At 38.6% G+C, this 14315-nt stretch overlaps 2 protein-coding genes across 5 annotated transcripts; one reads left to right on the top strand and one right to left on the bottom strand.

The window, feature by feature from the left end:
* Positions 1-160: 160 nt before the first annotated feature.
* LOC130688333 (cytochrome P450 4c3-like) lies at positions 161-1384 on the bottom strand. Its single transcript, XM_059496803.1, has 5 exons — positions 1017-1384; positions 855-945; positions 589-783; positions 233-520; positions 161-176 (listed from the first exon to the last, which is right to left on the bottom strand). The coding sequence occupies exons 1-4, from the start codon at positions 1095-1097 to the stop codon at positions 450-452; spliced, it is 438 nt and encodes a 145-aa protein (XP_059352786.1). The 5' UTR covers positions 1098-1384; the 3' UTR covers positions 161-176; positions 233-449.
* A 3722-nt stretch (positions 1385-5106) lies between these two features.
* Positions 5107-13827, top strand: LOC130688337 (complexin-like). Of its 4 annotated transcripts, none has more exons than XM_057511320.2 (6): positions 5107-5350; positions 5686-5874; positions 8528-8693; positions 9888-10051; positions 12261-12396; positions 12515-13827. In XM_057511320.2, exons 3-6 carry the CDS (start codon positions 8639-8641, stop codon positions 12586-12588), a joined length of 429 nt encoding a protein of 142 aa, XP_057367303.1. In that variant the 5' UTR covers positions 5107-5350; positions 5686-5874; positions 8528-8638; the 3' UTR covers positions 12589-13827. The 4 variants fall into 4 exon arrangements, with proteins under 4 accessions (XP_057367303.1, XP_057367304.1, XP_059352961.1 ...); XM_057511321.2 differs by having other exon boundaries at positions 5107-5354; XM_059496978.1 differs by lacking the exons at positions 5107-5350; positions 5686-5874 and adding an exon at positions 6244-6266.
* The last annotated feature ends 488 nt before the right edge of the window (positions 13828-14315 follow it).

The following is a 14315-nucleotide window of genomic DNA, read 5'->3' as shown; positions in this document are numbered from 1 at the left end:
TGAAATGTAATGACTCACTTTTGGATTATAAACGTTCATGTGTTTTTGCTTCGTACTTGATGAATATATAGGTCGCTGTCTTGGTCAATGTTATTGTTGGCACTATCATCATCCACCGACTGATTGGGCTGCCTCTCTTTTTCTTCTTTCAGATATTGACGTCGTTCTTCGATTACCTGTTTGAATATTTGATGTATATTATATGACACGTTCGATGGTGTTGGGGCCGTACCTCATTGCAGAATCTTTGGCAAGCAGCAACGTAATATGCGTTTAAACGGCCTAGAGCACTCATATTAAAAATCCATTTGATTTGAAGCCAAGGTTTCAGAAAACGTTCCAAATTAAGTCGGTGAATCCTGTTGCAATTAAGCCACAATTATATGAAAGAGTTGTTCGTTTAGAAGCCTTATTTCAACGATTGTTCGAAATAACCCAAGGCAAAACGCTTACGCCATGGAGTTTCCAAGATAGGCATCCGTTTTCTCTTCAGTGTTGCTCTTTCGTCCCATGGCCGTCTCTTTTGGAACACAAAAAACAAAATAGCACACAATGAACGGGACTACATGGTGAAAGTTCCAGGTGTACCACAGAGGATATCCAAAGCGAAGTGTGTCATCATGGGCAAAATATCGAACTCGACGTCCTTGTGCACTTCGACAGCTCGATTCAAACAGCGGGCGCATTCGACGCTTTTCTCGTTAAAGGTGTCGATGAAACTGTTCAGGGTTTGATTATGGAACGCTGGCGCGAGCATCCGGCGACGCTGCTTCCATTCCTCTCCTGTTTCAATGTTCAACAAAATTTCAATGTTTTGCCTATTTGTACGACTCTGTATAGTCTTTTTGCCAAACCTCCCAGTAAAGCGAGGCTGTCGCCAATATAGTCTTTGAGCACGTCACACTCTTTGGGTCTTGAACCGATGATTGGGCTTGACAAAATCGGCTGTTTTCAACAAAGGACCAGCATCAATTACATCGTAAAGCAATTTTTTTTTAAATTATTATTAATCGTACCTCAATGAGCTCTGGTGACCCAATGATGATATAGGAATAGCGTCCCAACCAAAGGCGAAATATGCCACCATACATTTGCATCCATTCAAAGGTTATTTTATGGAAAATTGCTGAATGACAAAACGAGGTTACCGCACACAGAAAACCGTTGGTTGAATAGAAGAAAAAAGGGGATTAGTGTCGTAACCAATATTCACATCGAAGAGGTTGCCCACAATTGGAAGACCTTTAGGCCCTGGAATTACATTGATGAGCCGTACGAACCGCGATCGAGTCCAGTACCAGACAGCCAACGAAATGGCTAAGGCCGTACACAATAAACGTGGACTCCATTCGATTGCAGCAGCGGTGAACATGTTTTTGCCACGGTTGTGCCACACTATCTTCGCCCAACGTTGGGAACTGATTGAAGCTTGAAATCCGAATGCGTGTACTGTGGCTGTAGACTTATGCGTTTGTTTAAAATATTCTTATTTAAAACATTATGCAACAAAAGTTTGGCTTTCGTTTCGATGAACTTATGAGAAAACGAATCGGTTAGCGCACGTAACCAAACCAGTTTACTGAATTTCTCCAATAGGAGCCATGTACGAGGAGGAAAGGTAACATTGGGACAGATTACGTTACTTTCGATCTTCTAGGAGAAATTAGAACAGTGAAAAGCAGATTTTCAATAAATAAATAAAATTTCTTTCCAGAATATCACAGAACGAATCGAAACAATTTTATTTTATAAAAACTGAAGGCGCTACGATCATTGGTACTTGTTTTGGCTTCAGGGTTGTTTGGGTCTCATCCGTCATCATCCGCTCAAAAGTAGCGAGTTTGGCAGAGGAATTATTGGCCGCTGTCGATGTCCTCGTAGCGGGACAGAATTTTAGCAAAAGCGGGGTTCCATTAGGCAATCTAAGTTTTGATAGTTAAGTGCACGCTGTGCTTTTATCACACGAATAAGGACACAAGTGTTGGTCTCATGTGAAATAATAACTAAAGTACGACAAATACTACACGATATTGATTCAACTTAAACGTAGGCCAAATAGATGATGAAAATAAGATGCACAGCGGAAACACAAGAAACGAAACCGACGAAGAAAATTGGTTTATTAAATGAATATAAACGTGATTGGGATTAAAAAATGATCAACTTGTTCGCTATTCATGTTCAATGCAAATTTCTCTCAGAGCAATATGCAAAGTGGGATAAACGGCGATGAATACGACACGTTTTATTAACAGCTGCCGCATAAATAAAAAAATAGCTATATAGTTTCATTGCCATTGAGAAAAATGATGAACGTCGCTGATACGACCAAAGGACGCGATATTATTACATCCTGGTAAAACTAATGCACGTCGCAAAAGCCAACGTCGGCTATTCATCATATTTTGCTTTTGTTGTATTTAAAAGTTATGTCGCTTCTAAGCCTATAGCCTTCAAAAAAGCGACTTGGCCCAGTGTTTATTTATGGATGGACAAGAGAGAGCTGTATTTAAAAAGTTACACGAACACAAAACACAAAAGGACATATAATGATAATATGTTGGCTATGTTGGTCGCACACAACTGTAAAAGGTAAGTTATGTTGTAATATACACCTTTATATTTATCGGTTTTATTATGACATCTCGGGTCAATCCCAATAGTTACGCAAACTAGATCAAAATGTCACAAAGCAAATGGATAACAACAAAATCCCTATACATATGGATGCTTCAGTGAGGTATAACAGTCAGCCGTCCTGAGTGTACAGGTTTTTTATTTAGTAGATCCGGTGGCTAATGGATGAAATCAACGAATCTTTATCCTATTTGCCCCTATTTCTTATTTACTTCACCGTAAGTTCAATAGCGGCAAAATTCACTAAATATTCAATGAATGAACTAAAATTCACTGAGGCAATGGATTTTGTATATCCCGCTGGTTCAATGGGTGATGGTTACGTAAAAAAAACGCAGCATTGCCACATCTTTCGGGATTACTATAAGAAAATATTAGGAGACGGGGATAATTTATAATGGAAGAGGTTAGTCTACTTTTGTCTTTGATGTCTTTTTCTTCTCGCAAGTGCTCTCCTGTTTTTGTATAGCGAGTTAATGCGATTGCGAAAAGCTCCGGTGATTACATCGAGGAACGTCTAATGCAAAAGAGCTAAACGAAGAAATGCCTTTATGTCTCGGTTGCTATAAAAAGATTCAGGCGTATTACTATAGGCTATAAAAAATGCTAGTGAAAACCGATCGATCGATCAGCGATCCTAGACGCAGCCTTATATTTACATTTTGTGCTGAATAATAGGGAAGAAGAAATCCAATAAACAGGCCAGTCTAGATGTTTTATTTGCTTTTCTTGTCGGTCACGTATGTATAGCATTTCTTCTTTTTTTTTCGATTTAATTCCCTGCTGTGTGGACAAGAAAATGTTTGCACGTTGTAATGCAAGGAAATGGTTTATTGTGCCATGTAGACGGTGTATGTCTGGCGTTCCCACACATTTGCTGTTGATGCAAAAGGAAATGATGCTGTCAGGTTGATTGCCAACAGCAGACCAGCGTTTGCTGTTCCGGATGTGTTTCTGTTGCTTGGTGGTTTTTCTTCTTCTGAGGAAATGTCAAACGTATGGAAAAGTAAATACGTTAGCCCATACAAATCACAAATCATCAAAGGGATTTTATGCCTGTCAACTGACCCTAAACAAATTCAATTTTATTTATTTGTACCAAAAACGAGGTTTTCTTGTTCAATTATGTTTTATTACGCGGTCGAGAGACCAATCGCAATTTCTGTTCTTTTAACCTTGATCGAATGCCACACGCCATCACAGTTGGCTCCGTAATTTATATTCAATTGTTTATCCATCAACATTGCAATTTCCTGATATATAAGCATGCGCTAGTACGAATAACCGCACACCGTCATGTCGACAACAGGCATGACTGAACATGTCTATGTACTGACCACCAGCTATAGAATTTTCCGCTATTTGGATATCGACTGTTTATTTGCATGTGATTTATGTTAGACATGGGATTTACATATTTTTAATGGATAAATACCCGCCTATTCAAATTGTACGGGCCAAGCCAACAGCGTACACAGCCTATTGCAAATGCGCACAGAAGAACATTTGAATGTTACACATGTTCGTAAGACTATAGTATTATCTAACAGGCCTGCCTTCATCAATCTGTTTGCAACCGGACATTTGCATAAAGTCGTATATGGTGGTGGCGCGTATACGTGGCCCCATTAAATTCACACATTTATTACCCATATTTCTTTTTTTCATATTAAAATTTAGTTCGTACGCAAGATCTTGTTAATTAAATGCTTGATTATCCAATAATTAGATTGGACGAAAAAAAACAAACAATGGAAGAAAATTATGCATGGAATGTATCCAAGTGTAAGTACGAAATATATCAAATGCGGAAGAAGGGGGGTTCTCCTAACCACCGGAAAAAAAAGGAGGTGGGCGTTGAGGCGAATAAGGATATCACCAGGAAACGGGCGTGTACTATAAATAATCTACAAAAAAGGAAGAAAAATCCAATGCCAGCCAATACCAAGAAGACAACAAAACACGTGAAAATAAAGTACAGTATATACCCCATAGCTGCGGTGGCGCTGACGCCTGTCCCTTGCAGAATAAAAAAATTTATTTAGAAAAAATAAAATAAAATGATAATAAGAAAAGGGAAAAAGAATTAAAAAAAAAACCTTGCATAGAGTTCTACACACACACACACACACAGACACACACACATGGATCAATATTTGAGAGAGGGAAAAGGGACGAAAAGCAGCGGCGGATACGTCACACTATTCGGGCGGCGCCGCGGCGGCGCTCGAGGGTTGGCGCATCTCTACTTTCTCCCGTTTTATGCATTTTCTGACAGCGTGGCAGAGAGAGACCCATGAACTGATAGTCAAACTGCTGGCCAGCGATTCGGTACAGGAGGATTCCCTTTTTTTTTTTGACTTTCTATTATGCCACCCACAGTGGGAGAATGACTACTACTACTACACACACACACACACACACACACACGCATATAAGCCAGAGGGGGAGAAAAGGCTAGTGGTGGCGCTGGATCGTCTTCAGTGCAGTTTCGGATCTCGACCGATCAACGTGTCCAAAACAATTTTGTCTTTTTCTACTTCTTTTCAGAGGGGGGAAAAAGAAAATAGGACATTTTAAGACAACAATTAAATAAAATTTGAAGAATTTTGAAAAAAAAAAAAAAAATCGGGGGAGAGAAAAATAGTATTGGCAACATTCCAACAATTCTTCTGAGCGGCGCCATTTTTCAGCTGCTATCGATTCCAGTGTGGTGTGTGCGTGTGTCATTTTGCTGACAATTCATTCCGTCATATGAAATAGAATTGATTCGATTTCCTTCTTCTTTTTTAGAAAAACAAGAAAAAGAGTTCGTTTTCTTTTCTTGCAAATGTCCTTTGTCAGCTTTTTCATTTAATTGCACTTGAAATCTAAAATATGTCCTACTCTGTAATGTTAAACACGAGGCTGGATGTTGAACCTTGAAACTTTGCTGACGATCCTTGATTTTTCTGTCGGCGGTGTCTTTCTCTCAGAAAAGTATTTCAAAGAAACACTTTGACTTACACTCGTTTCTTTTCTATCTTTTTTTCTATTTTCACTCTATAGTTTCCTTCTTCCTTCCTTCTTCCTTCTTCTTTCCTTTTTCCTTCCTTTTTCCTATTTCTCTCGTCTATCCACTTCAATCGTCACTTCCAATTCACCCGAAAATCCGTCTTCAGTGCGACACACGTTTTTTCTACTTGGCCAATTCGTCGGAAGCTGAACAACATTCTACACAACAACTTTTCGCTAAAGGTAAGACAAAAACATCGTAACTGTGTTTCGAAATGATGGTATAATTCTTTCATAGAAATGTGAAGCCCAATTAGCATGTGTAATTTAGTACCGATACGCTCCGCTAGATGTCACAGTGAATTTTTCCACTTGACTATCTCGGAATTGTAATTTTTTCGCGTTATTGTATAAGTGATTTGTGTACACGTTACAGTGTCTTGTAGACTTTATACGTTTACGTAGACCGCATGGTTATTTTGATAGCTGCGAATCAGAAATTGATTTTTTTCGCGCATTGTCAAAATCAAGCGGGCGTCTCGTTTCGGAAGGCGAAGCAGAAATAATTTATTTGAGGCCTAAAAGGACCGTAACATACGATTTTGTCTTTAAAAGAGCTTACGGATGTAATATTTGTAAACGGGCCTCCATGTCTCAACGTGTTTTTTTTTAAATGAAGGAGTGCAGCTCATGTCCTTTTCGTTTTGAGTTACACCAAGTTGTAAAGCTTATTTTACAAAAATTGAAACTGAAAAGTGAAAAAAAACGAGAGATACAGCTAAACAGCTCTGCCACTAACCATCGATACTTAAATTCGTAGCCTTCCTCAATTCGAAAATTCATTTTGAGTTTGCTTCATGCGCCGGCTGCTTTTCGACCGGCTGCACGCCGTTATTAAAACCAAATTTTAAATTAACCGTACTTATTATACTCATTTTAATATCATGCGTAACCTTCGCAAAAAAAAAGGTGTATCCATTTTTCTTGAATTTCTGACATTTTCTGCCGGAAACACGTTGTCACCAAGACGCCTTTGTAGTTGAACTGTGTAAATAGGCCACATCAAAAGTATTTATATTTTTTAGCTCGTCGTGCAGGGTACATTTTGGCGTGCGGGAATGAGTACAATCGTGTCCCGTACTTGAATTTTTTTTAATAGCATGGGCATGTCCGTACAGGGTGGTATATGTGTGTGTGTGTGTGTGTGTTAGGCTTCTATTGGTCAGAACGTCTACAATGCCCTCTGGCATTATATAGATCCCCCTTGTTGGGAAATCCAATTAGTGTAACATGTACGCCTTCTAGATTTAGGTGGTGACAGATAACACACATGGCACTTTCCTTTATCTAATAACTAGCTTTCTACTCAATATCTATTACAAACGATCGCAGAAAAGAGCTGAAGCAAATGTTCTAATACTTCAGCCAAATAGACTAATAATAAGCCCACAAAAAATTTAACTGTTCGTGGAAATGAACGCTCGTTTATACCAACCTGTTAAAACACAAAAAGAAAGTTAATTGTCCTTTTAAAAGGCGGAAATTGCCTAACCAAGGTCGATGCCTGAAGGCTGTTTGCCCCAGGGGTCTAATATTCAAATCGAAAACGTCTCCATCTATTGAACACTAATTACTTGAAACAAAGGGCCTTTTTTTAAAACGATAGCCAGGGTGCAGCACTTGCGCCGTCTCTCTATACAAATCTTCTAGTCAGTGTGTGCTCTGTCTTTGTGGACGATCAATGTCGTGGTCGAAAAACTTTTCTTTTTTACCCTTCTCTCTCCAACAAAGTCCGTCTCTCGGTGTGTGCCAGTGTCAGTGTATTGCGTATATTTTCACGTAGCTTCCGCCCTCAAAAGAACAGGGATGTAATATCCATCTAGGATTTTCCAACTCACGCAATGATGCATGCCATACACAGCTGTTCTGTCTCTTTCGAGGGAATCATTATTCCCAATGCTGTTGCCAGCACTAAAAAGCATGCACGCGGTGCACGCAGCTGTTTCTCCCTCAACTTGAAATGTAAGAAAGTTTTTCTTTTAAGGTTGATGTACATTTATCCCTACATTATTATGGGGAAGGGACTCAATTATTACCAAGGTTTATATGGAATCAAAATCGATTTTTTTTTTGACGTCCATTTTATTTTATTTTTTTTTTTGTTTCCTGTTCTGCCAGATAGGAGGGCAAATAGCTTTGGTATGTGTGCGGTTGTATCGATTCTCTCCCTTTCCCCTCCGCCGACAGCTCGGCACTCTGTAAAACTGACTTCAGATCCCCGTAGTCTGACAAGAGGGTCGTTCTTTTATTTTCTTTTTCTTTTAGGGCTAATCAAATCAGAGAGAAACGGGGAAACAAAAAAATGTGTGTATTATTAGGGCCTCGTTTTTTTCTTTTTCTTTATCAACACACACGCACTGTTATTTATTTATTCTTTTAAATCCTAAATGTATTGTGTAGATAAATGGAAGAAGCTTGTATATTTACTATAGCAATCCCAACAGACTTTTGGTTTTGTGTATCAACTTTTGTCTGGCTGTTTTTTTTTTGTTGTTGTTGTTTAATTCTTCACAATACGTAAACGTTGAAGGTCTGAGGCACTCCGACCGAGATTGAAAATAAATGGCATTGTCATTTTTTAAAGATTTATTCTAAATCTTCTGTGCGTTGTGAAAGACGCGTTGATTGAACTGCACGCAACGCCATCTAGTAATTGAATTATTGCGGCATATTTAGATTTCCCTATGAATAGATGTCTACCGTGGATATTTGGCCTTTTGTTATTGATAGTAGTTTACGGTAGAACTTGTACATTCGTTATAGGGCGTCGTATTTAAGTTGTGATTTATTCATCTACTTGTACGCTAAATTTCTGTTGTTGCCTTTCTATTTTCAGGACGTGTTACTTAATTAAACTGTCACACATCTCTTTTCTCTCTGAAAAAAAATTCAGCGCCTAATTGTTTGAAGTTCTACTGATTCCACGTGAAAAGAAGTTGGAAGCACCATGGCGGCTTTTGTGGCTAAACAGATGCTTGGAAGCAAAATGAACGCTGTTAAAGGTACACACAAAAAATATATTTAATTTAGGTTTATCAATGTACTTTTTTGTGCCCTTCGGGGGCTACACGTTTGTAGCGAAAAATTGCTATCGATTAACGGGAAAAAAAGATGTGGACTAAACGAGCGTCGAACCTACGACCATCGAATCCATCGTGCTGGGAAATTCCAAAGTAAAACTACGTTTGAGCTTTTGTGTATTTTCTTTGCCACGGAATCGAAGGCCTTTTAGGTTACTAATTGTATATCTACACATTACTATTTAAATACTTGTAGAAGGCAGCGCAGCAATTGAATTTTTGAATTTCTAGTCCAACTTGGACATACAAACACATGATTCAATCAGACAGCTTACTTGCACACGGTTGACGTATGCCGTGTTTAGAGTGCTTCGTGTCCTTTTCATGTCACATGTTAAGATGATCTTTTCGAGCGTGTTCTAGATACATATTTGCGTACAGAGTACCATCTTTTTCTTGCGAACGCCGATCATGTATTTTTAAAAAAGGGCGTTTGAAATATAAACAGCAAACAACAACATTGAAGGCAAATGATGTATACTCTCCATATGTATACAAAGGCAAGTATATTTACATGGCAGCTATTTGGGGTAGAACTTACGGGGCCTTAGCTGATACTGCAGTCTTTTATTTTATGTGTGAGTGGCCCTGATAGATACAAGCCGAGATGTTTTCATGGAGTCTTGTAAAAAAAAAAGAAAAAAGAAATAAAAATCAATCTTCCTTTTTTTTTCGTTTTATCCGAGATGCTGCAACTTTGAGAAGATGACAGCACTCCGGGGCTTAAAAATCCATCGCCAACCTAAGGCGGCATATATTAACAGTTCCCTCCCTTTTTCCCTTCCTTTTTTTTATATGGATTTTTGAACGATCGACATCGATGGTTTGAGAAATAGCATGCCAGCGCTGCCAAGTTTCCTTCTATGACGATCCATTTATCAAAATGCCCAGCGCTGGGTTAATGGCTTGATATTCCGGAGTTTGATGGCGTGTCCAGGGTTCAACGCCCAGCTACTATAATTTATCACCAGGCGGGCTTAATAATTTGAAGCAGAAAAATTCATTCAAGTGTTATACTATTTTGAACGGTTATAAACGTCTCTGATATATTTTAGTCTAACTAATGCAATTACTTTTCATTTGAAATGGAAATAAATTCGGATTTTGCGTTTGTAGGTTTGGGAGGAAATGACAGCGAAGACGGCGACACCAAAGACAAAGATGAGGAGGCCGAGCGCGAGCGTTTGGAAGCCATCAAGGAGGCCGAGGAGCGACGCAAGGAGAAACACCGCAAAATGGAAGAGGAGCGCGAAAAGATGCGACAAGACATCCGCGACAAGGTAAGAACACAAATTCAAATGACTCTTCCTAGTTAATTTTAAGTCTTTCCAATTGAATCCGTTAAACTTCCGGGTACGTACAGCATCTAAGATTAAGGACAAGCGAGCGTGCGAGTACAGGTCAAGGGAGTCGTTAAAAAACGCTACCGAGCATTAATGTTATACTTGTCTTTAACGAGGCTCTTGTCACTCTTGGTCCCAATGTCCGTTTACGGCGCTTTTAGTGGAATGAACAGGCATATAGAACGCGAAGAAAAGATTCCATCCCGTACTCTTTTGATCATTCTTTTCGTACTCATACAAGCCACACGCCCGAGCTAGTAACAGATCTTCTGATTTGGGAAATAATCCTGAACTATATACATATATATATATATATATATACTACATGTAAGAGGATCGACATGAAAGCCGTTGTCGACAGTGGCAGCAGTCAACTCGAAAGCGGGTCGATCAAGGATCTGTCCGGAGAGATTTTCTCGCTTTGATGTCGTGTGTGTGTGTGGGTTTTTTGTGAAATCATTTTTCCTTTTTTCTTTCTTGCCCTTCTAACAAAACGAGGGACTGACAGTAGAGAAATATAAATAACATAACAGTGAAAGAAAAGGAAAATCCTATTTGTTGTTGGGGCCGACTTTCCAGTGCGTCTGTAGGATCAAAGCAGAGATGAGTCGACACGTCTTAAATCGTTTTATTTTATAATTTTTTTTTCGTTCTTCTTTTTATAAAATTTGGCGAGGAACATGGACAACAAAATTGTCTGATGTTTCATGCAGTACACGCGGATTGATCGACTACTTCTTTTTGGAAGTCTCAAACTGCAGTAAGAAAAACCTCGCTCGTTTTTTTGTTTTGTTTTTCTTCACAAGGATCGGACAATAGATGGCACTATTCCAGGGCATGGGATTTTTCAACATTTCTTTTATGCTGAGCAAATGCGGGAAGCGGAAACAAGAAAAGAGGACACAAGGGCAGGGGAAGGAAACGGACCAGAGATATATGGGCCCTTTTCGCTTTCGCTTTACTACAAGATACATATATATATGTCTATGTATGGAGAAAAGAAAGCACTTCCGCAGCCGGGCGGACTTGGCTAAAGAACAAAATACATAAAAAAGAGAGAGAGGAATAAGTTCTATCGATCGTTGGACGCGATAAATCACGCTCGTTTTTTTTTCTTTCTATACGAACCAAATGGATAGATCGGGATCTTTCAGCTGACGTTGTTGTCTATCTCGAAAACATAACAATTCGTTATGTGAAAAGAAGAAGGAAAAAAAAAAAACATCAAGCGACGAAATAACTACCCCACTGGGAGGTTAAGATTTCTATTCCATTCTATGTGTGTACCCTGGGAAACTGGAGACCAAAGTGCGTGCTTATTTGCCAAATCGAAACATTTGTATCAAATTGTATTTTGCAAAAGAAGATAGGGACGACAGTGAAAGACGAGTTCCTCTTCTACTCTCCTGAAAAATACAAGAAACTATTGTATGGTAATGATGCCCAGGATAGCGATAAAGGTTTTCTAAGTAATGTAACGTTACAGTCGTAAAACGAGAAGAAGAAAAAAAGCAGATCGATACATTCGTCGTTTCGGTCGATTGATACCAGCCGATGAACTTTTTCTTTTTTTCGTTTGCAATGTAAAACTACAGCGACGCAAATGGGATTAAATGTTAATTTATGTGCCTTGAGTGATTCTTATTGATTCATTCTAAATGGGATCGACGAATTTTCGTTGGTAATGCACTTTACACGGTGTATAGAGGAAGAGGAATCGATCAGTTGACCACGGAACTGCTGCCCGGATCAATGTTGGCTCGTGTCGACAGAAATTGAACAGATAGCAGCCATTCTCTTTATTGATAACATGGAGACGCTGGTTCTCCCCCCCCCCCCCCCCACCACGGGCCAATTGATTATTTTGGGCCTTTTGTTCTGCGTCTATAACAACTGATTACGGTTTCTATTGCACGCCAAACGGTGAAAAACTGCGAGAATTAAACCTACATTCGTCGTTTCGTAGTAGAATTTCATTTCGAATTAGGTTTAATGGAGTAAAATGCAGTCAAGAGAAGTACGTAATTGCCGTTCATCGTGAGTGTGTGTGTGCGCGCGCGCGTGTGGCTAGTGGTGCAAACGACGTTCTGTGGGTTTCGGTAGATGTTCATTTTCATCTCAATTTGTTGTCTATTTGAATGTACAGTACAACATCAAGAAAAAGGAAGAAGCTCCTGAAGCCGAGACTCAAAAGGAACCCGACAATCCTTTGATGCGGAAGAAAAAAACGCCAGAAGAGTTGGCCAAAGAAGCCGAAGAAGCCGACCAGGATGAATTGACAAGTAGGTTACGCGGGACGATGTCGTTTTTTTTTCGATTACTTTTCATTCAAAAATGGTTTTTTTTCGATGAAAATCAAAATGAACATTGATCATCTGATTGCAATCTATCTTTGGGTAGAGCTGAAAAACACCCTGGAGACCCAGGTGAACGAGTGGAAGACGCAGATTGAGAGCAAGTGCGTCGTTCAGTAGATGTCACTTTGGCCACGTACTAAACAAAATGAAACCTGTGCTGACCCGAGGAAAACCGTAAACAGCAGCAAGTTCCACATGCCATTATTTAAAACGAGAAGGAAAAACAAAACAAAAATGGAACGAATTTTCAAAATTACAGCGTGGAAGCAAAACGACAGCGGGATAATAATTTTTAAAAATCGTGTTATATAAATTGAATTGAAAATATCCATCGAAGACTTACACACACACATACAGGACCTCTGTAAAACAAGTCCCTCGCCCCGTTTTTTTTTTTTGTTAGTTTGTTATATTCTGGAAATGATTTTTTTCGTTCTTTTTCTTCGTGCTGTATAGTTGATTTGTGTAGAGGGAATATTGGGGGGATGGGGTGGGAAGTGTATTCCCCCAGTGAAGCAACGATGCGTTAAACTATGCAAAAACCAAAGAGACGGGCAAACAAACCAAAAAAAATAAATTAAAGAAAAAAAAAATAGTTTTTTTTCCAATTTTATGTCCCAAAAATCTAGAAAAACAAAACAAAACAAAAAAAACTGGGAAAATGGATGAAACAACAACAGTATGATTTGTTTCTTTTCGTATCGTTACGTGTCTTATTCCTTATTTATACTTTGTCAGGTATGTTTAACTAACGTTCCAATAAAAGTACGTTCATTCCTGCAGAAATATTCCCCCTCCGTGAATGCGTATGTTGTCCCGAAGGGCCACGTATCAATTCCGGTCTTCTTTAAACAAAAACAAAGATAGATATTTGATATGACGTTAAGTTTTGCTATTTTCTTTCTTGCACTCGTTGTTGTTTTGGCGTAATATGTACGTATTTACCTTGTTGCTCGTTTAGAATTGCAACATTGTAAAAGTATTATATTGACGTCATCATTCCCTCTTTTAAAAAACAAACACGAAAAAAATCATCCAGTTTTCTTTGTTTTTGGTTTGAATTATGCCACCCATTTTCCTCTGTCTCGCAAATCAATCCCCCCCCCCAACCCGAAATAATAATTTATTATTGATTTGAATTTTTGTAATAACCTCAGTTTTAGAGAAAGAGAGAGAAAGCTGTAACAATTTTATAGTCCCGTAATGTATAATTCATTAGGCTATTATCTCCCCCTCCCTCCGAAAAATCATTTTTAGTCATGTGTGTGTACCGTGCTGTGTGTCGTGTGTGTGTGTGTGTGTGTAACACCACCGCCTGCTGTTATAATCCTATAAATATATTTATAGGTTTTTTTTTTAAGAAAAAAAGCAAAACCCCACAAAAAAAAAAAGAAAGAAAAGATAATCCAACGATCCGACGTAGCCTTTATTGTATAGTGTCATCGCAATTATCGTATATTACGTATATCTTTTTCTTTTCTTTCCATACGACATTTTTATTTCCTTCCTCTTCCTCGCGGCTCTTCTCTCTCTCTATTTCCGTATATTTTATTATACTAAGTTGATTATCCATTTCCTCCAAAATTTATATACATATAGCGTAGATGTGTATGTGCTGCTGCTAATGTCCTCTTTCTCTCTCTCTCTATATATATATATCTAAAAATGCTGGAAAAAAATTTTTTTGGTGGTGAAATGGAAACCAATTTTTTATTTGGCTATTATTAAGTTTCATCGTTTAATTCTCATTTAGACAAAAAAGAAAATGTTCATCGCATTTCCCAGTTCGCCGTTTTGTTATTTGACAAAAATATTTACAATTCGATGGTTGCTGGATGTTTTGA

This window comes from Daphnia carinata, chromosome 9 (assembly GCF_022539665.2).
Source record: "Daphnia carinata strain CSIRO-1 chromosome 9, CSIRO_AGI_Dcar_HiC_V3, whole genome shotgun sequence".
Lineage (NCBI taxonomy): Eukaryota > Metazoa > Arthropoda > Branchiopoda > Diplostraca > Daphniidae > Daphnia > Daphnia carinata.
This window is presented reverse-complemented; position numbering and strand designations above follow the sequence as displayed.